Genomic DNA, 21,000 nt, shown 5'->3' with positions numbered 1-21,000 from the left:
CTCCTCTTCTCATCTTTGTGTCCCTCCTCCACTCCTCTTTTTTCCCCTTACTACCACTGCTGTCCTCTCCTCTCGTATGCTCTACCCTCTCCTCTCTTAACCCCAACCTCCTCTCCTTTCCTCTTATACCCTCTGCTCTCCTCCCCTCATTCCTCCTGTTCTACCCCCACCATTCATCAAATTAGGCCCCCTCCCTGAACCAGTGGTCTAAGTAACAGCATCACTGGGTACACTGATAGCTGCCAACTACACTCACACTTGACTGGAGTATTGGAGGGTTTCTGATGTCTATGGAACTGCCAATAAAGAACCATCAGAGGTGTTAGAAGAGGAAGACTGAATTTGAATATGAGTAACAAATCTTACAACTGGTCTAAGTCAAATGTTCAGCATTTCAAAATGTTTTCCAATTGGGTATATATTCAAACATCATTGAGATGCCCAGTCCAAGGTTCAGACACAAGATGAGGACATTAAGTGTCAAATGCAAGCAATCAGAATTGATGAGTAATGTTTGTGTGGTTTGATTAATGTAGTGAAATATTATTCTTCCATTATATTTGAATGATGTCTCCAGATTTTGAAGTTTTGCCTGCTAGTTATTCATCTTCCTCAGAAGAACCAAATCGATTAAACTGAGTGTTTGGGAATGAGTATCAAAGAGTAGACCAGCTCAACCTTCAAAAAACTACAGCAGCGAGTGTTTGACAACAAAGACCTCTGCAAATGAATGAAAGTGCACAGAGCAGTTATCATCACCAACCTCCTGTAGTACGGACTGTGCAGCAGTAACATGAGAGCTAGAAAAGCTCCATCAGTGACATCTTGTTATAACCTCCAGATTCAGTGGGATGACCATTGAACAAAAACTACTTTCCTTCTTAAAGTCAGCTCCACAAGCCTCCAGGCAAAACCCCTGCAAAATCAACAATAATGAACTGGACATTGTCTCCAGAGAACCAAATAGCGTCTCCCCCGCCAGCTCCTGTTTTCTCAACTCTCGAATGGCCGACACTACAAGAGAGGACAAAGAAAACTCTTCAAAGGCTTCCTGACACTCTCCATGAAGAACAGCAGCATTGACATTAATGACTAGCAGGAGCTTGCTACCAGCCTGCGCTCCCAGCATCTTAAATGATGAGACCAGGTGGTAGCAACAAGGCAGAAAGAAAGCAAGCCCTGCACTCCTCATCCCACTGTCTCATGGGACATCTTGCCCCACGGGTTCAAAGTTCTGCAGCTCGGGATTCGGCCTCTTCAGTCACATGTAGACCCATGGCAGAAACCAGGACCCTGAGTGAACATCATCTTTGAATCAAGGGATATATCACCTACTTTAGCAGCAATCTTTCTCTCTGTCTCTCTCTCGCTAGCACCCCCTCAAGGTGAGAAGGATACTTGCCCTAGAGCTTGTGGGGAGGCGATTGTGCTGCAGCTACCACAGAGTCCTAGCTGACCAGCAAATTCTTCCTCTCTTACCATCTGCCTCAGGCATATTAGAAAGATTTGCAGTTTAATAATCAATGTGTTTGGCCACATTATGAACGCACCTTCCATGGCCGTCAAGTTCTGGGGTGAGACTCAAACCCCAAACTTCTGGATCAGAGGCAGTGTGCCACCCTGACTTGGAAATATATCACCTTCACTGTCACTGGGACAGCATTGTGGATGTACCTACACCACATGGACTGCAGCTCAGCACCACCTTTTGAAGGGCAATTAGGGATGGACAATAAATACTGGACTAGCCAGCGATGCCCACATTCCATGAAAGAATAAATCACTGCCACAAGGCCTCTTTCATTTGACAACAAAATGGAGAGAGTGACCTGTGACCCAGTCCCATGGGCAATATGATGTTGCCCAGTCACTGTGCTAATCACACGTTTACATCTGTTTGTGTAACCTAGCTCAGGAGCACAGCTCAACTCTGTTAGAAGATAGTGCCAGGAAGGGAATTGATTATAACAAGGAATTAAAATGCAAGCAGCGAAACAGTATAAATAAATCCCAACTAGAGAGAGCAAGTGGAAATATAAAACTACGATGAAAGCTTGTAACAAAAGCCCAGCAAAGTATATTTTTTTATGCTTGCAAATTTGGTCTAGTGGCGCAGGATTTTGTTCGCATTTATTTGCAGCCAAAACAGAAACATCCAAATCTCTGCACCAACTCGAGTGAACTTTTCCCTATTTCTGTAAGTTCTCTTCAGTGCAAGACAAATGGTTTATATCAAATGTAATAGGAATAAATTTTCACAACCTTTCCACCTCAGGCCCTTAACATCTGCTTCACACATTGAGGAACCAAACTTCTACTCTACCCATCCCCACGAGCTAGAGGTCCATTCCATTCCATCCTGCAAGCCTTTCCTGGTTCCCACACAAAGGTCATGCTGTCAGGTTACACTCACATGCATCTTAGGTTGACCAGAGCAAGGTCAATCAGAGGTCTCGTAAATCTAGGTGAAAGAGAAGCAAACATGGGGAGCTATATAAATGAGCAGTGGAAATGCTGACAGCTCACTCATGATGCACTCAGCAAATTCCCCTTCATTTTTGCTAATGAAGCACTTATAAATGTACACTTTTGATTACTGCAATTTAATCTGGAATTCATACACTAGAATTATTGGGATATGATATTAAATTGGAAGAAAGTCAATTCCTCATCTTTAACCTTGGGTATAACATTTTCTAAAATAAACTTTCTCAATAAGTTAAAACCCTGGTACCCGGCAGGTTTATCTCACTGAATATTTTGCGTGTGCCCTCACTGCCCCTCTCATGATCTGATTTTAATTTCACTCTACACTACAGCAAATTACACTTATATAACACCACTAATGCAGTAAAAAATATTCCAAGGCTCCTCACTGGAGTGTTATCAGACAAAATGGGATACTGAGCCACATGAAGAGGTATTGGTCAGTGAGGTGGGTTAGGGAGAGAAGCAGAGAGATTTACCAAGGGAATTCCAGAGCCTGTGGCCTAGGCAGCTAAAGGTTTGACCACTAAGTGCGCACTGATCAAAACTGGAAATGCTCAGAGTTGGAGGAACAGAGGTATTGCAGCGGGATGCGGGGCACAAGAGACAAAGAGGAGTGAGACCATGTGTGAATTTGAAAACAAGGGTGGGAATTTAAAACTGAGACATTGTCACCAATGAAACCGAGCTTTAGAGACTGTTGTTGATGTGATATGATTTATCTTTACTGATGAACATACCCCATGGTGATAGGCAATAGAGTTTGTTAGTAACCTCAAACGTATCCAGTTCATTTGTGTTTCTTTCGTTTGTTCCCAGACTCCCTTTGGACAGGCAGGGTGAGAATGGGGTGACAAAGGTCAAAATGTGTAAGTATTAGATAGTCACTAATAGAAACCTCTTTAATCCAGAGAATGGTAAGATTGTGGAACTTGCTCCACAGTTGGGGTAAATAGCATTGGTGTATATCAGAGAAGTTCAATAAAAGGAGTGAAAGGGTTTGCTGATAGAGTTAGATGAAGAGGAGTGGGAGGAAGTTCTTGTGAACCATGAATGTAGTCTTAGGCTGTTTAGCTGAATGGTCTGCATCTGAGCTGTGAATTCTGTTTATTTCTATCTATGGTATTTTGAATAAAGCCCCATAAATAATAGTAACCTTCTGGTACCTTCAGATATCTCCCTGTAATAACCTAGATACTCTGTGCTAAGAAGAGAGATGGGAATTGTGCACTGATCCCCATTCTATCCACATCTGAAGTCTGCACAGATACATTTTCCAGCAGGATCACTGGGCAGTGATTTTGAAATCAAAACCATGGATAATTTCTCACTCTTCTTTCACATTCAGATAATTGAGGTGACTTGTATCATCAAGCAAAACCAGCAACTGGGTACAAACCCTCAGATCAAAGATGGAAAGCTCCAGATGTTGGATGTTTAAGGTGGATTTGGAACGTGGCACCTGCCCCTGAACTGCACCACTCTTGCAATGCTACTTTCAAATGTAAATGGGCCGATAGGCCAAGAGGTTATCTCAATGCCCAGTTAAAGGTCCTGAGCACCTCCAGAAGGTGAGAGTTGGCGACTTGATATCAGCAGCAAAGGCAGAAGCAGCCATGTTGGAGTCCCTGTTCAGGGGAACAGGGAGCTCTTGGAAGGACTAAGAGGGCAAAGATGGCACACAGTGGCCATGGACCTCAGTCAAGATGCCACTCTCAACCTATTGCTAGTTGACCTCTCCTGTCTCACAAATGGAAATGAAGCTTCTTTTGCCCCCTGGCAACCCAACCAGCTGTGCATTAACTGGCACAAGATCGTCTGGCTTCATCCAGAGAGAGTTTGAAACTCCCAATTTGCCCTTTACAAGCTCTTGAAGAGTTATGAGGTGCCATTAACTGGCGGTGAGTGGGAATATCACTACCTCCCCTCTGCCAGCTTTGCAAACTGCCTGGGAGGCAGTGGGATCCTGTATGTAGCCCTCCAGGAATGCAGTTTTCAAACCACACTCACAGCGGCAATTGAGAATCCAGCTCCTGGCCTGTATGATCCATGTCCAGATGGGGTATTGGTTTTGCTAAATGCTGAAGTGTACTTGAATCATTACAGAAAATATCCTTGCAGCTGCTCCTATCTGTTGCAGTATCATCAACAGGAGTGCGGAAGAAACTCAGTTCATATGATGATTCAACGGGCAAGGCAGGATCAGGGTATTGAGTTGGTTGATCAGCCATGATCCATGGTGGAGCAGGCTCGAAGGGCCAAATGGCCTACCCCTGCTCCTATTTTCTATGTTTCTATGTTCTACGTTTCTATGGTGGGACAGCATGAGGAACTAGACTTGGACAGCATGAAGAGAAGCAAATTTTACCTGTAACATGACCATGGTTTGTGACCTCCTACCTCTATCATGCAAACATTCAAATAAGGAAATGAGACCAGTTAATCGAGATCTGGATGTGGAAAGCAAGGTGAAAACCTCTATTAGCAAGCAACCCATTATTTGAGTTCTCATTGACAATAGTCTGTCGGTGGAAAAGGAAGGAAAAGATCACTCACAAGCAATTCATCTTCGTTTTGAGCCTAGGCCTCAAGTAGTTTATTGAAACTAGCTACTCTGTAAGCTCAGTGAAAGTGCATGATAGGTAACTGTAAAAAATATTTACTCAAACACAGAACAAATAAATCCGATTGGATCCACAGCCCGCGCCAGGAGTTAGACGAACAACAAAGACTTCCATAAAACCTCAAAATCTGAATTGGGAAACAGAAAGTTGGAAAGAGGAAAATAGGGAAAGGTCTGTATGAGGTGGGACTCTTTGTCAATGGTTAGAAGTCATTGTTGATTCTGCCATTCTTGATTCTGCCATTATCTTGCTAAAATGCCGTTTCTTCTGTTTTATTTATTGATGCTAAAACTGGTTACATGAGCAAAGTGCAATAGTGGGAATTCCTTTACTTAAATTGTAGCAGTGTGAGGTATGCAGCTATAAAATAGTCTGTGTCATTTGTGAGGGGAGTAGTTTATGTTTATTTATTAATGTCACAAGTAGGCTTACATTAACACTGCAATGAAGTTACCATGAAAATCCCTGAGTCGTCACACTCCGGTGCCTGTTCAGGTACACTGAGGGAGAATTTAGCATGGCCAATGCACCTAACCGGCGCATCCTTCAGACTGTGGGAGGTAACGGGAGCCCCTGGAAGAAACTCACACAGACACGGGGAGAACATGCAGACTCGACACAGACAGTGACCCAAGCCGGGAATTGAACCCAGGTCCCTGACGCTGTGAGACAGCTGTGCTAACCACCGTGCCACAGATTTTATTCCGATCGTATCAGCCACAATACAGCTAAAGGAACAATAAAATATTAAATACATACTGTACACCAGCATACAAGACTCTGGACTGCTTCAGCGTTCTAGCAGTCAGTAATCACAATAAAATTTTATTCTCCCTGTTGGCCATATGCTTTTCTTTGCATTTTGCAACATGCCGTTTAATCTAAGTACAAGCAAAGACTTCAGTTAAATTCAGGAAACAAGATAGAGAGTCAACTCCACATTTTACAAACTCCCATATAACAAAGCTTTAGTGAAGCAAATTGGCATTTGTTATCCAAAACAACTTACATTTATCTCACACTCCTTGCATTGTAATAAATCTGAAAGCAAGTTGTCTGTAATGTTTTCCTGTCATGAGACAGTAAATTGGGGACCTCTCATGATATGGGCGACTTCACTCTATAAAGATTTCTTTAACAACACTTTTTTTCAAAAACTTAGGAAATTCCTTCTGACAAAATTATGTTTTATTATTATTTTTATTGGCTTGCCGTACTAAACCAGACATGGTTAAGCTGCCAGTTCACTACAAGACCATTACTGGAACAACATCACAAGGGCTGCTAACCTATCGCATCAATCTATTCGAGCAGCAGTGAGGCAGTTCTATCTATACACTCACTGTGAGCCACAGACTAAAAAAACTACAGACCAGTGTGTAGCATCACTTTAATATACAAGCAATCCATGCCTTTGTACCTTCAATTTGACAAAATGTTGATGGCTTTAAAAGGAAGCTCATCCTCAGTAAGGCAAATAATAAGAATAATAACTGGATTTAGATGGTCAGTTGGCACAGTGGTTAGCACTGCTGCCTCACAGCACCAGGGACTTGGGTTCAATTCCAGCCTTGAGTCACTGTCTGTGCAGAATTTGCACTTTCTCCCTGTGTCTGCATGGGTTTCCTCCGGATACTCTGGTTTCCCCCCATGGTCCAAAGATGTGCAGGTTAGGTGGATTGGCCATGCTAAATTCTCCCTAGTGGCCCAAAATGTGGAGATTAGTGTGGGGTTACACGGCTGGATGGCGATGGGGTTGGGCCTGGGTGAGCTGTTCTGTCAGAGAATTGGTGCAGTCTTGATGGGCTGAATGGTCTTCTTATCCACTGTAGATTCTATGATTTAGAAGTCTAACTTTTAAATTTTTGTTACCACAGTATTCTTGCTTCCTTCTTGCCTGAAGTTTCTCCAATGACGAATAGGTAAAATAGCTTGAAGCTCCATCACCGTCAGTAGAGTTGAGCTGGAAGAAAGGGGAATGGAGGATTCTGTAAATCGGTTCAACAAAATCTGGACCAACAAGGATGAGGATTTAGGCCTCGGTGAGGCTGGGGGACAGCAGGTGGGAATATTGCTGCTTGCCTGCATGCCAGTTCCCTGGCTCAATCTCACTCCTGGGCCATTTTCCCAGCGGTAGAGTGGAGGCAGCAGAGACACCCACCAGCTACGTATGACAAGTAGCCAATTAAAGGCATTAACAGCCAGTTAGGACCTATTTTCCAGCTGGCTTCCAGGTTGCCAGAGACAGCAGGCACCAGATCAATGGCATGGTGGCCACCTCCTTGTGGCAGACTGGGGAGGCCAGTACCCGAGCCAGGCCTACAGATCCTGCCTGCTGTGTAGCACCAATTACTGGAGGAACTCCCTCTCCTGTATCCCCTCTCGTTGGCAACCCAGCCGAACAAAAATATTTAATATGTTAATAAGTTTCTGAAATAGTGCCTCCATCTTTCTTATTTACTGCAGCTCACGGCTACTCTCCAGTTGGGAAGCCTCTGGTTGACCTTCAAGAGTCCATTTACCAAACTGAATTAAGTACAAAAGCAGGAGACTATGCTTCAGCTGCATAAGCCATTGCACAGTATTGGTCTCCTTACTTAAGGAAGGATATAAATGCATTGGAAACAGTTCAGAGAAGGTTTACTAATACATGGAATGGCTGGATTGTCTGATGAGGAAAGGTTGTATAGGCTAAGTTTGTATCCGCTGGAGTTTAGAAGAGTAAGAAGCAACTGGATTGAAACCTGTAAGATCCTGAGGGATCTTGACAGGGTGGATGTGGAGAGAATGTTCCCTCTTGTGAGACAATCTAGATTTAGAGGGACACTGTTTAAACATGAGGTCACCCATTTCAGACATAGGGCAGGATTTTCCTCCACCTCCACAGCGTGTTTCGCGTTGACAGGAGGCGGTGCCCCACTCGTTGGTGGCAGGATCTTATGGTCTCACCATTACCAACACGGTTTCCTTTGAATTCACCCCAGACCACTGGGAAATCCACAGCAGGGTGCATCATTGGCAGCACTGTTAGATCCCGCTGGAAGTTATGAGTCTTTGGAATTCTCTTCCTTGTAAGGTGGTGATAACGATGTTCTTTCAGAGACTTCATCAGTGAACAGCAGGGGATTTATTTAAAGTTTTAAAGTTTAAACGCTTATGATTATTTTGTAAGTGTCACAAGTAGTCTTCCATGAACACTACAATGCAGTTACTGTGGAAATCCCATAGTCGCCATACTCTGTCACCTGTTCAGATACTGAGGGACAATTTATCACAGCCAATGCATCTAACCAGCAGATCTTTCAAACTGTAGGTGGAAACTGGAGCATCCGGAGGAAACCCACGCAGACACGGGGAAAAAGCGCAGACTCCACACAGACAAGGGTTTACAAGGATCTACAAAAGCAGCAGCATGTCTGGAGCTAGTTATGGAATGTCTCCTGATTAAGAGAACTACCCCCCCCCCCACCCCCCGGGGTGATTCCCCACCCTGAGTCCCAATTGATCACCCAGGATAGGTGACCCTCACTCTGTTATGTTGTCCCTGAAAGGACAATAACCTCAGAGAATGAGGCAGAGGGGGAGATCCTACCAGCTTGTTATGCTGGGTGATCAGTATGGTGAGGCGGTAAGATAGGGTGAGAGGAGAAAAATTAGACACGCGCCCAGTTTCTTGCCTCTCATGATGTTACCGGCCCTGTTCTGCCGATGAAATCCCTTCCTGGGCACGAGGCTTGTTTAAATATTCATCAGGTAATTTCAATATATTTACTGAGTCCCACGCGCTGTTGTCTGGGCTCACTTGCCCTTACCTTACCAGGTATAACCATATTGTGGACCTCCTCTCCAGTGAGAATATGATCTCCACCAACAGGGACTAGACACGATGGCCTCGCTGGTGGGACTGGAGGCCATAGAAGTCTCCTGGATGGTCAGGGGAAGGGGCAGGCAGTGCTAACCTGGCACCCTGGCACTGCCCAACAGGCACTGGAACCCCTAAAGCTCAGCAGCTGGATTCCTGATGTGAATAGGCTCCATCCACTCCCCAGGCTGGTGAGAATCATACTTTGCTTGTTTTATTTTCTAAATGAGGTACGATTGCATCTGGGACCATTCTTTCTGGTTGTATCATAACTTGGAATGGCTGCTGCTCTGCCCAAGACTAGAAGAAACTGAACAAAGCCCAGTCCATCACACAAACCAGCCTCCCATCCATTGACTCCGTCCACATTCTCCACTGCCTCGGAAAAGCAACCAGCATAATCAAGAATACTACGCAACCCGAATATTCTCTCTTCCACCTTCTTCTGTCGGGAAAAAGATATAAAAGTCTGAGATCACTTACCAACCAACTCAAGAATAGCTTCTTCCCTGCTGCCATCAGACTTTTGAATGGGTGTACCTGATATTAATCTGAACTTTTTCAACGTCCTAGCTATGACTATGTTCTGCACTCTCTCCTCTCCTTCTCTAGGTTTGATATGCTCTCTCTGTATAGCGCGCAAGAAACAATACTTTTCACTGTATACGAATGCATGTGACAATAGTAAATCAAATCAAATCAGATCAAAAAACCAAAAAATGGGCGCAATTCTTTCCAGTTTTCATTCTCGTTCAGCACTTAGAATTTTTTTGGTAAGATTGCTTTGTTTTTAAGGCAAAGTGAGATAGATTCTGGGTAAGCAAGAGGCTGAAAGGGCATCAGGGTAGGTGGGAATGTGGAGTTGAGTTTACAGTTAATTCAGCCATGATCTTATTGAATGATGGGGCAGGCTCTAGGGGCAGAATGGCCGAGCTCTGCTCCTAATGTTCATATGGAGCATTCTTAATTGGACCAGGAGCATGCTCTCTGGCCATTAATTGGCCTCTCTGGAGAAAATCACAATGGGTGGAATTTTCTGGCCATTTCTGCTGAAGGGATTTTCCATTTCGCCAAACTTGATCCCCATCATTGGGTTTCTTGGCAGCAAACTTTGGCGGGATCACGTCAGCTGTCAATGGCTTGCTGTATCTGCCAGAGGAGAGTGCTGGGGACTGGAAAAACCTGTTCAATGAGTGGGTTATCCATGCAGCGAGAGCTTCTGACCCACATTTCAGCCTGGGGGTGGTCTACAGTAGCCCTCAGGAAAATCCTGTCCCAATCTCTAGGCTTGAGTTGACTGATCTCAGCTCAGACACTGGTGGGGGACATTACAATGGGCCAGTCAATCAGAGTTACCAAGCTTAGTTATCATCCAGTGAGGGCTGCTGGAGAGTGTGTAGGAGCACATGAGGGCAGGATTGTATTATTCTGGAATGGATCTCAAATTCACGCGTTACTCAGAGACACGCGCATGATAAATTAACCATATGGGCTGGAGGACTGCCAGCGCTTACAAAATCACGTGGCAGCATCAACTGGAACCTTTCAAAAGAGGGAACAAAACTCTTCGTGAGCTGCATCAGGAACATGTTTTCCTCTGGTAAATAACTCCACCATCCATAAACCAATACAATACGGAGTCATCATCTCACCTCAACCTTACTATAAACTCCACACGAGAAAAGGTGCATACATGGATTTTAATAATTTACTGTTCTTGATAGATAAATATCTTATTAATCTTATATCAGCATGAACTTCCTGTTGTTACATTTTGGATTAACTTTTTCCTAAGATAAATGCCTATGTCTACATTTTTAATGAGTATTGCTTAAGTAAACTTGTCACACAGATTACACCATCTGGCCAGCAGAATCCTGTAAATCTCTCAAAAATGGTTTCTGAAAATAAATCTCCCAGTGTCCAAACTTTCTGCTGCTGATTATAGCTGTTCCTATCAGCACACATGATATTTCACACCTCTCTATCGTGTGCCATCCTCACACATCCAGTTGTGCGAGGCCCCTTGGGGATGAGTGACCATAACCGGATAGAATTTTTCATCAGGATAGAGAGTGATGTAGTTGATTCTGAGATTAGGGTCCTGAATCTTAATAAAGAAATCTACAAAGGTACGAAGTGCGGGTTGACAATGATGGATTGGGAAATGCTACATAAAAGGATGATGGTGGATAGGCAATGGCAAACATTCAAAGAGCACATGGGTGAACTGCAACAATTGCTTATTCCTGCCTGGCACAAAAGTAAAACCAGAAAGGTGGCCAAACCATGCTTAACAAGGGAAATTAGAGATAATAGATCATAGATCATAGAACCCTACAGTGCAGAAAGAGGCCCTTCGGCCCATCGAGTCTGCACCGAACACAATCCCATCCAGGCCCTACCCCCATATCCCTATATATTATACCCACTAATCCCTCTAACCTACGCATCCCTAGACACTAAGGGGCAATTTCTTAGTATGGCCAATCAACCTAACCTGCACATCTTTGGACTAATATTAGATCCAAGGAAGATGCAAGCAAACTGGCCAGTAAAAAAAAACAACAGACCTGAGGATTGGGAACAGAATTCAACAAAGGAGGACCAAGTGATTGATTAAGAAAGGGAAAATGGAATATGAGAGTAAGTTTGCAGGGAACAGAAAAAACTGACTGTAAAGATTTCTGTAGGTATGTGAGGAGAAAAAGATTGGTAGGTCCCTCAGTCAGAAATAGGAGAACAAGGAAATACAACTGAATACATATTTTGTTTCTGCCTTCACAAAGGAGGACACAAATAACATACCAGAAACGTAGGGGAATACAGGGTTTAGAGAGAGGGAGGAACTGAAGGAGATCAGGATAAGTCCAGAAATGGTATTGGGGAAACTGATGAGTTTGAAGGCTGATACATCCCCAGGGCCTGATAATCTACATCCCAGAGTACTTAAGGAATTGGCCTGAGAAATAGTGGATGCATTGGTGGTCATCTTCCAAGATTCTATCGACTCTGGAGCAGTTCCGACAGATTGGGTGGTAGCTACAGTATCCCCACTATTTAAAAACAGAGGCAGAGAGAAAACAGGGAATTACAGACTGGTAAATCTGATGTTAGTAGTGGGTAAAATTATAGAATTCATTATCAAAGGTTACATAGCAAAATATTTGGGAAACAGTGGCAGAATTGGATAGAGTTAGCATGATGTGTGAAAGAGAAATCATGCTTGACAAATCTACTGGAATTCTTTGAGGATGTTACTAGAGAAGTTGATGAGAGGGAGCAGTGGATGTCCTTTATTTGGACTTTCAGCAGACTTTCAACAAAGTCGAAAGAGATTAACATGTAAAATTAAATTGGGAGAAGTGTATTGAGATGGAAAGAAAAATGGCTGGCAGACAGGAAACAAAGAGTAGGAATAGATGGGTCTTTTTCCGAATGGTAGGAAGTGACTAATGGGGTACTATAGGGATCAGTGCTAGGATCCCAGCTAATCACTATGTATATTAATGATTTAGATGAGGGAACTAAAAGTAATATCTCCAAATTTGCAAATGACACAAAATTGGGTGGGAGGGTGAGCTGTGAGGAGGATGCGGAGATGCTTCAGTATGATTTGGACAGACTGAATGTGTGGGCATGTGAATGGCAGATGCAGTATAATGTGGATAAACGTGAGATTATCCAATTTGGTCGCAAAAACGGGATGGCAGATTACTATCTGAATGGCCTTAAATTAGGAGAAGGGAAGGTGCAATGAGACCTGGGTATCCTCGTATGCCAGCCACTGAAGATAAGCATGTAGGTGCTGTAGGCAGTAAAAAAGAGCATGTCAGCCTTCATAGTGAGAAGATTCAAGTTAGAGGAGCAGGGATGTCTTGCTGCAGTGGTACAGAGACTTGGTGAGGCCATACCTGGAGTAGTTTATGCAATTTTGGTCTCCTTATCTGAGGAAGGATGTTCTTGCTCTAGAAGGGAGTGCAGAGAAGATGTGCCAGCCTGATTCCTGGGCTGGCTTATGAGACCATCCCAGGAACCAGTCTGGAGTTCAGAAGAATGAACGGGATCTCATAAATTCTAACAGGATGAGACAGGATAGATACAGAAAGGATGTTCCCAATGACCAGTGGTGTTTAGAACCAGGGGGTCACAGTCTGAGGGTACGTGGTATACCATTTAGGTCAGAAATGAGGAGAAATGTCTTCACCCAAAGAATATAAGAAATATAAGAAATAGGAGCAGGAGTAGGCCATCTAGCCCTTCGAGTCCGCCCTGCCATTCAATAAGATCATGGCTGATCTGAAGTGGATCAGTTCCACTTTCCCGCTTTCTCCCCATAACCCTTAATTCCCTTGTCTATCAGAAATCTATCTACCCGTGACTTAAATATATTCAACGAGGTAGCCTCCACCACTTCAATGGGCAGAGAATTCCAGAGACTCTCCACCCTTTGATGAAGAAGTTCCTCCTCAACTCTGTTCTAAACTGCACCCTCCCCCACAATCTTGAGGCTATGCCCTCTAGTTCTGTTTTCCTTTCTAAGAGTGGTTAGCCTGTGGAATTCGCTACCACAGAAAGTAATTGAGGCCAAATCATTGTATGTTTTCAAGAAGCAGTTTGATATAGCTCTTGGAGTGAATGAAATGAAAGGATATGGGAAGAAGGTGGGATCAGCCTATTGAGTTGGATGATCTGCCACGATCATAGTGAATGTCAGAGCAGGCTCAAAGGGCTGAATGGCCTCCTCCTGCTCCCATCTTCTATATTTCTATGTAAGCCATCTACAACTACTCAGTGTCGTATGTCACTGAACCATCCCTCTTTCTTACTGTCCTCTACTTTCCTCTCTGGAAGAGATTTGTGTAGCTGTTCAGCTCTGATCAAATGGCCAAAATACTTATGTTTCCTTCTCTGGATGTCCCTTCTTTGTGTTCTTTTCCCTCTTGCAATTTCACACCCCTCTTCACTTGTCTTATGATCTGTATATGGAGTTTTTTAACACGCATCTTAGCATCCACATTTCAAAAGCCTCGATGTTCTTCTTCATTTATTGTCCTGGGTTCTGAGGCAGACAGGAGAGAGGATCGAATGCAGCAGCTTACAACTGTTTTTCCTCGTTACAATCTTGAGCTTTCTTGTTGTTAACACGTCCTTCACAACGTTACTTCTAGCTATCTCGATCCTTCTTCTGAATTTGGCATCTCATCCACCATCCTAAATAGACAAATACCTCTCCTTGTTCCAGTGTGACACCACCCACTTCAATCTTCACTCTCTTCTGATCTATTCCTTCTGATTATGATTGCTTTTGTCTTTTTGGGACTCAATTCATATTCTAAACTTCAAAATTCTTCTTGATCTATGACATTTGATAGGGATTTTATCTGATTATGTAAGTAGTTCCGCGTCCTCAGCGTACTGTAAGTTTATTCTGGTTTTGTCTCCACATTTATATCCCCGAAGTACATCTAATTCTCAGAATATTTGCTCTGTGCACAGATTAAATAATTTTGGTGATAGTTCAGAGCCTTGTCATATTCCTCTCTTCACTTGAAACATATCAAAATATCATTCTAAATAAAATTAACACATCAAAACTATTCTGTAATTCCATATAAATTTATCAATTGATTCACCTCCATTTTGCTCAAAGCCTCTGCCTCTCCCAAAAGCTTGACCGTGGATTTAATGTCCATGTCCTAAGCAGTGACTTTGTAAGCTGAATTTGTGTTGTGCTTTTTATTCATTATTGGGAGGTGCCTAAGGCCAGCATTTATTACTCATCACTTATTGCCCTTGAAAAGATGGTGCTGAGCCATCTTCTTGAACCATGCAGTCCATTGTTTTTATTCCAATTCAATCAAATCGAGTCCAATTCAGAGTCCCAACAAGTTGAGACATTCCTGATCAAAGCAGACAAGACAGGGCTCTCACCTCCTGTCTTGGGCTTGATCTACATGATCCAAGCTGATTGGAGTAGGTATAGCTTCTTCTCCAAGGCTTGATCTCATTTGCATCATAGCTAAAAGGCTGAGATGCCGCTTTTAAAAATGACTTCAAATGAAGCTAAAATGTAACCTAATGACTTCAACCAAGCACAGCATGTCAATATTACACTTGATCTTAGCCAAAAGGCCACGCAGTCCATGTAGTGCAAATGCACCTACACTGCTGTTAGGAAGGGAATTCCAGGATTTTGACCCAGTGAGGATGAAGGAGCAGTGATATTCTTCCACATCAGGGTGGTCTATAACTTGGAGGGAACTTTTGCCCCTGCCTTTGTTGCTCTTGTTCCGGGTTTGCAAGGTGCTGTCAAAGGAACCTTGGTGAGTTGCTGCAGTGCATCTTGTAGATGGTATACACTGCTGCTACTGAGCAGCGGTGTGGAGGGAGTGAATGTTTGTGGAAGGGCTGCCAATCAAGTGGGCTGCTTTGTCCTGAAATGGTGTTGAGCTTCTTGAGTGTTGTTAGAGAATATAAACTGCCTATAAAAACATGTCAAGCTTTAATTATGCCCTCCCCACAAAGATGGGACCAGAACACTTCAGTTTTGCATCTTCCAAACCTCTCAACGCATACTGTAGAGAAACCCATGTTCTACAATTCATTAGTTTTTGCTTTGCAGATTTCCTTAGTTTTTCAAATTCAATATGAAGAATAGATTAAAGATCAAAACATTATATAAAAGATAAAAGCAGAATGCTTGACTTTAAAGTGGAGACTGAATTGTACCTGCTGTTCTTGGTACACCAGCCTCAGTGTGGCAACCCTTTGCTATCTTAATATTGTTGTCATGCAATCAACTGGGGGAAAGGCTGCTCTTATGGCGATTTATTTTACAGGAACCAAAGCCTATTTGAATCAACAAGAGGTGAATTTTCCCAGCTCATTGGTAATGGAGGGTAAACTGGGAGGGTTCTATTAGGGGCTACTGACCAATTCCATATGCATTCTGCCTTCACCGGGAAGGCTGTTGTTGTGCAGGAAGATTGCTAGATAAACTCTGGTGCTAGATAAACCTGGTGCATATGACCCCCCCACCGACCCCAACTGATCACTTAGGCCTGCCTGCCCAGCTCCAGCTTCCCCACAAGAACCTACCTGCTCTTCAGAGGTGCCCCCATCCTGGAGCTGCAGGCCCAACTCTAGTCACAACCAGCGATGGTGCTGCCAAAACTGCCAATCCTCTGGTGGGCTGACAGCTCCAGGCAGGGTACAAGATGCCATAGTGCCCCATGCCCACCGGAGCACAATCACCTCCTGCTTTCAGCCCCAGTGGCAGAACTTCATCTGAAAAATTCAGTTCATAGAGGTGGTTTTAAACAGGACATTTCAGCAAACACTCTGCAGAGTTTACTTAAAGAATCCCTGCAAATCACAGCAAACGTAATTCATGACTGAAACGTCTCCTGATCAGAGTAGTTTCTCCAGCAAAAGATTACCAGCAAGCGAAGAATAGTTTTGTTCAGTTTAAGTTTATTTATGAATGTCACAAGTAGGCTTACATTAACACTGCAATGAAGTTACTGTGAAAACCCCCTGGTCGCCACACTCCGGCACCTGTTTGGGTACACTGAGGGAGAATTTAGCACAGCCAATGTGCCTAACCAGCACAACTTTCGGACTGAGGGAGGAAACAGGAACACCCGGAGGAAACCCATCCATGGGGAGAACGTGCAGACTCCACACAGACAGTGACCCAAGCCAGGAATTGAACCGGGGTCCCAGGCGCTGTGAGGCAGCAGTGCTAGCTATTGTGCCGCTCCATACTCACTTCGTAAAATCGATCACAGTCACTTACAACACTGTTACTGGTGCGATTTCCAAATCAGCTACATTCTGCCCAGAATCTCTACACACTGCCCAATGCTGTGTGGGAATTTGTATGCTGCAACCAGCTCTGTGTTTCTGTTTGAGTCGCAGGGACCCATAAAAATCTACAAAGCTGTGTTTACAGAAAACACAATCAGATGGTAAGATTCTACCTAATTGTTGCTTTCACCAGTTTCCAACTTAATGAAATCATAATCTTTTATCTCAAGAGCCACACTTTAGCGCATGGGTTAAAAAACAAACAGGCACTTAAGCTGAGAATTTAGATTCTTCTGGAAACGCACACAACATCTGCAGCGCACATTAACCTGCATTTATAGGACTTGTGATTGGATGCTTCTGGCTCGTGTCTGATCAAAGGAAAATTAACAGGAAGTGCAAATAGACGTAATCAGATAGTTTTTTTTAAAACCAAGAGACTCCATAAAAATAAGCTCTTAACTTCAAAGAGGATGAGTGGGATTTTATCACCCACATTCCCCACAAAACAATCTCTCTTCATAAATTGTTTCAAAACCACAAACTCAGCTGAACACAATAAAGTGCACTTGGCTTATTACTACTGCCAGCGTGATGCTGCTATACAGGATTATAAACACACAAAAAAATTTGTTTACTGTTACATCAAATTCAATCCAATTGCGGAGTATGCACCAATTCACTAGATTTGATAGATATTAGGTAGGCACTGGAATTAAAAAGATCAGAGATGAAAACAACTTCTTGGCAGGACCTAAGTGAGTGCTTTCAGATAAATTATTTTACGTTGTAGGCCTTGTTTGTAACAAGATTACGTAGCAGACACTGGTAGTTTCTGGAAAAGAGGCAGATGGTGTAACTGTCACGGAGCTGGACAGAGCCAAGATTCATGGTAGCCGTGGCAACCGTTTCTTCTCCTAAAGGACTCCTGATGACTGGGGACTTGCTCCAGATTGTTTTCTTGTCCTCTCGTTTACACTTTGGTCACTGGTCTCACTGTTTCTTTCCCATTAAGGGGGCAGCATGACGGCGCAGTGGTTAGCACTGCTGCCTCACAGCACCATGGACCTGGATTTGATTCCCGGCTCGGGTCACTGACTGTGCACAGTCTGCCCGTTCTCCCCGTGTCTGCGTGGGCTCCCTCCCACAGTCTGAAAGACATTCTGGTTAGGTTTATTTATTAGCCACAAGTAGGCTTACATTAACACTGCAATGAAGTTACTGTGAAAATCCCCCAGTCGCCACACTCTGACACTTGTTCGTGTACATTGAGGGAGAATTTAGCACGGCCAATGCAGCTAACCAACACGTCTTTCAGACTGTGGGAGGAAACTGGAGCACCCGGAGGAAACCCACACAGATACAGGGAGAACATGCAAACTCCTCACCGAGGTATGTTGGCCATGCTAAATTCTCCCATCAGTAAAATTCTCTGAACAGGCACTGGACTGTGGTGATTAGGGGATTTTCACAGTAACTTCATTGCAGTGTTAATGTAAGCCTAGTTGTGACACTAATAGATAAACTTCAAGCCATCACTATCCCAGGTTTTCTTTCCCAATTTTCTCTCATTTTCCCCCTTCCTCTCCTCTCAACTGCACTAACGTAGTGCCATTCCTCACAGTGATGGTAGGCCTTGAGCGTCCATTGGTTATTTAACTGGGGTCATCAAAGCCAAGTCTAGTCTAGATTCCGTTTATTGTCCTTTCCAGACCAGATGTTAGGAAGCTTGGCTAGTTTCTAGTCAACAAGACACAAATCCTGGACTAAAGTGAGAACATGGTTCACTTTCCATCCCAGCCACTGGAAAATATCTTTTTTTAATTCTTACAATGCAGAAGGAGGTCATTCGGCCCACTGAGGGTCAAGTTATCAAGGCCAATCAATCTAACCTGCACATCTTTGGACTGTGGGAGGAAACCCATGCAGACACAAGGAGAACGTGTAGACTCCACACAGACAGTGACCTGAGGCTCTAATTGAACCCAGGTTCCTAGCGCTGTAAGGCATCAGTGCTAACCGCTGTGCCACTGTGCCTATCCATTTACTTCATTCTTTATTCTTATAATCCTCAATCCTGTTTCTAACTCGATGTCTACTCCCTCCATGACCTTACCATTCCCTACCTCTATACCTTTTCCAGTCCAACAACACTCCAAAATATCTGCACCCCTCCAATTCTGGTCCCTTGTATGTTCCAATTTCCTTCCTACCACCATTGGTAGCCATGCCTTCAGCTGTCTAGGCCCTGAGCTGAGGATTTCCCTCCCTAAACATCGCCACCTTACCCTCCTCCCTTTAGCATCCTTCTTAAACCTCACAGACTGACCTTTGATAACCTGTTCTCTTACCTCCTTAGGTGACAAGATGTCAGCTTTTTAGCAAAACACTTCTGGCTTGAGTTTGATCACAGGAAAATTAAGAGTAAGTACAAATAGATGTAATTAGATTTATGTTTTAAACCAAGAGACTCTATAAAAATGATCTTGCAATGTTTATTATGTTGTAAATGTTATCTTGTTGGCAATCAACATCCAATGGCAATCCTTTCATCTTACAAAGAACGCAGACCTGATACATCACTAAAGTTACAAGTTGGTTCTGAAGGTCCAATTCACAGGTGGCAGATCGTAAGTCCTGTCACTTTTGGGCAATGGCTTCACTACAAAATGCTCTACCTGGTGTGGAAGTGAAATGTTGGCAATAGCTCTATACAGAGTTAATTGATCTCAGCCAGGGTGGCAGCAATGATGAGTACATTGGGCCTCAGCAACCCCCTCAGATAAGGAAGTGGAAATCAGCTCACTATTCCACTCCTGCTAGAAAGTACATCAGAGACATAGAATTCTACAGTATAGAAGGTGGCTATTTGGCACAGCAGGTGGGATTTTACAGCCTCACTCGGGTGAGACCATAAATTCCCACCCAAGGTCAATGGGGATTTCTGTTGTCGGACCCTCGCCTGCCCCGATTCCGTGGCATGTGAGGTGGTAGAGTTCCAGCCATCGTGTCTACACTGGCTGATCAAACATAGCCCAGTCCAACACGCAAACCAGCCTCCCAACCAATAACTCCATCTACCCTTCCTGCTGCCTCAGAAAAGCAGCCAGCATAATCAAGGACCCCACGCATCCTGGACATTCTCTCTTCCACCTTCTTCCATCGGGAAAAAGATACAAAAGTCTGAGGTCACGTACCAACCGACTCAAGAACAGCTTCTTCCCTGCTGCCATCAGACTTCTAAATGGACTTACCATTTTTAAGTTGATCTTTCTCTACATCCTATCTGTAACTGCAATACTACATTCTGCACCCACTCCTTTCTTTCTCCCTTATGTACTTTATGAACTGTATGCTTTGTCTGTGTACTGCGAAAGAAACAATACTTTTCACTGCATGTTAATACATGTGACAATAATAAATCAAATCAAATTAAAACAAATATGATGACAGTACCATTCTCCCGACCCCTGCGCATTGCTTTTATTTAAACAACCTACGGCTAAACCTAGTTTTAAAATCACTGTCTCTTTAGAATTTTAAAGTCTTTTTGTGCTTAAATTAATGCCTCGATTGAACCTTTCTCCATCACACTTCCAGTCGGTGCATTCCAGACCCCAACCACTCACTGTGTGAAAAAGTGTTTTTTCTCACATTTCATTTGCTTCTTTTGTAAATGACCTTAAATCTGTGAAAAGTAAAGTTTATTTATTAGTCACAAGTAAGGTTTACATTAACACTGTGATGAAGTTACTGTGAATTTCCCCTAGTCGCCAGTCCAGCGCCTGTTAGGGTGTGCCCTCTCACTCTTGATCCTATTATGAGCGGGAACATGATTTTAAACATCTCAATCAAATCTCCTCTTAACCTTTTCCTCTCCAAGGAGAGGAACATGTACCGACATGGACTAGTTTCTGAGTGGTTGCTTTCATCGCTGTACATTTTATATGTAGACCTTGATACTCATATATTGTTACAACCTTTCTAATCTATCCTCATAACTGAAGTTTCTCATCCCTGGAATCCTTTTTGTAAACCTCTTCTGCACTCTCTCCAGATCCTTATTTGAATAGAAACAATGTGCGGGAGTACGGGGAAAAGGTGGGAGAATGGCATTAAGTCAGACACCTGTTTTGATTTATTATTGTCACATGTATTGGGATGGGTTTTTACCACAATTGCCAATGGTTTTATGGTCATTATTAGCCTTTTACT

At 43.4% G+C, this 21,000-nt stretch overlaps 1 protein-coding gene across 1 annotated transcript in view; it reads left to right on the top strand.

The window, feature by feature from the left end:
* fbxl18 (F-box and leucine-rich repeat protein 18) overlaps window positions 1–19,209 on the top strand; it is a 77,511-nt gene extending 58,302 nt beyond the window's left edge. The window contains exon 4 of the mRNA XM_080206379.1: window positions 19,145–19,209. Within this exon, the coding sequence (XP_080062505.1) occupies window positions 19,145–19,148 (4 nt within the window). The 3' untranslated portion in view covers window positions 19,149–19,209. The remainder of the gene's footprint in view (window positions 1–19,144) is intronic.
* Window positions 19,210–21,000: the final 1,791 nt, after the last annotated feature.

The sequence above is a fragment of the Carcharhinus amblyrhynchos genome, chromosome 18 (assembly GCF_965287045.1).
Source record: "Carcharhinus amblyrhynchos chromosome 18, sCarAmb.v2.hapA, whole genome shotgun sequence".
Classification (NCBI taxonomy): domain Eukaryota; kingdom Metazoa; phylum Chordata; class Chondrichthyes; order Carcharhiniformes; family Carcharhinidae; genus Carcharhinus; species Carcharhinus amblyrhynchos.
This window is presented reverse-complemented; position numbering and strand designations above follow the sequence as displayed.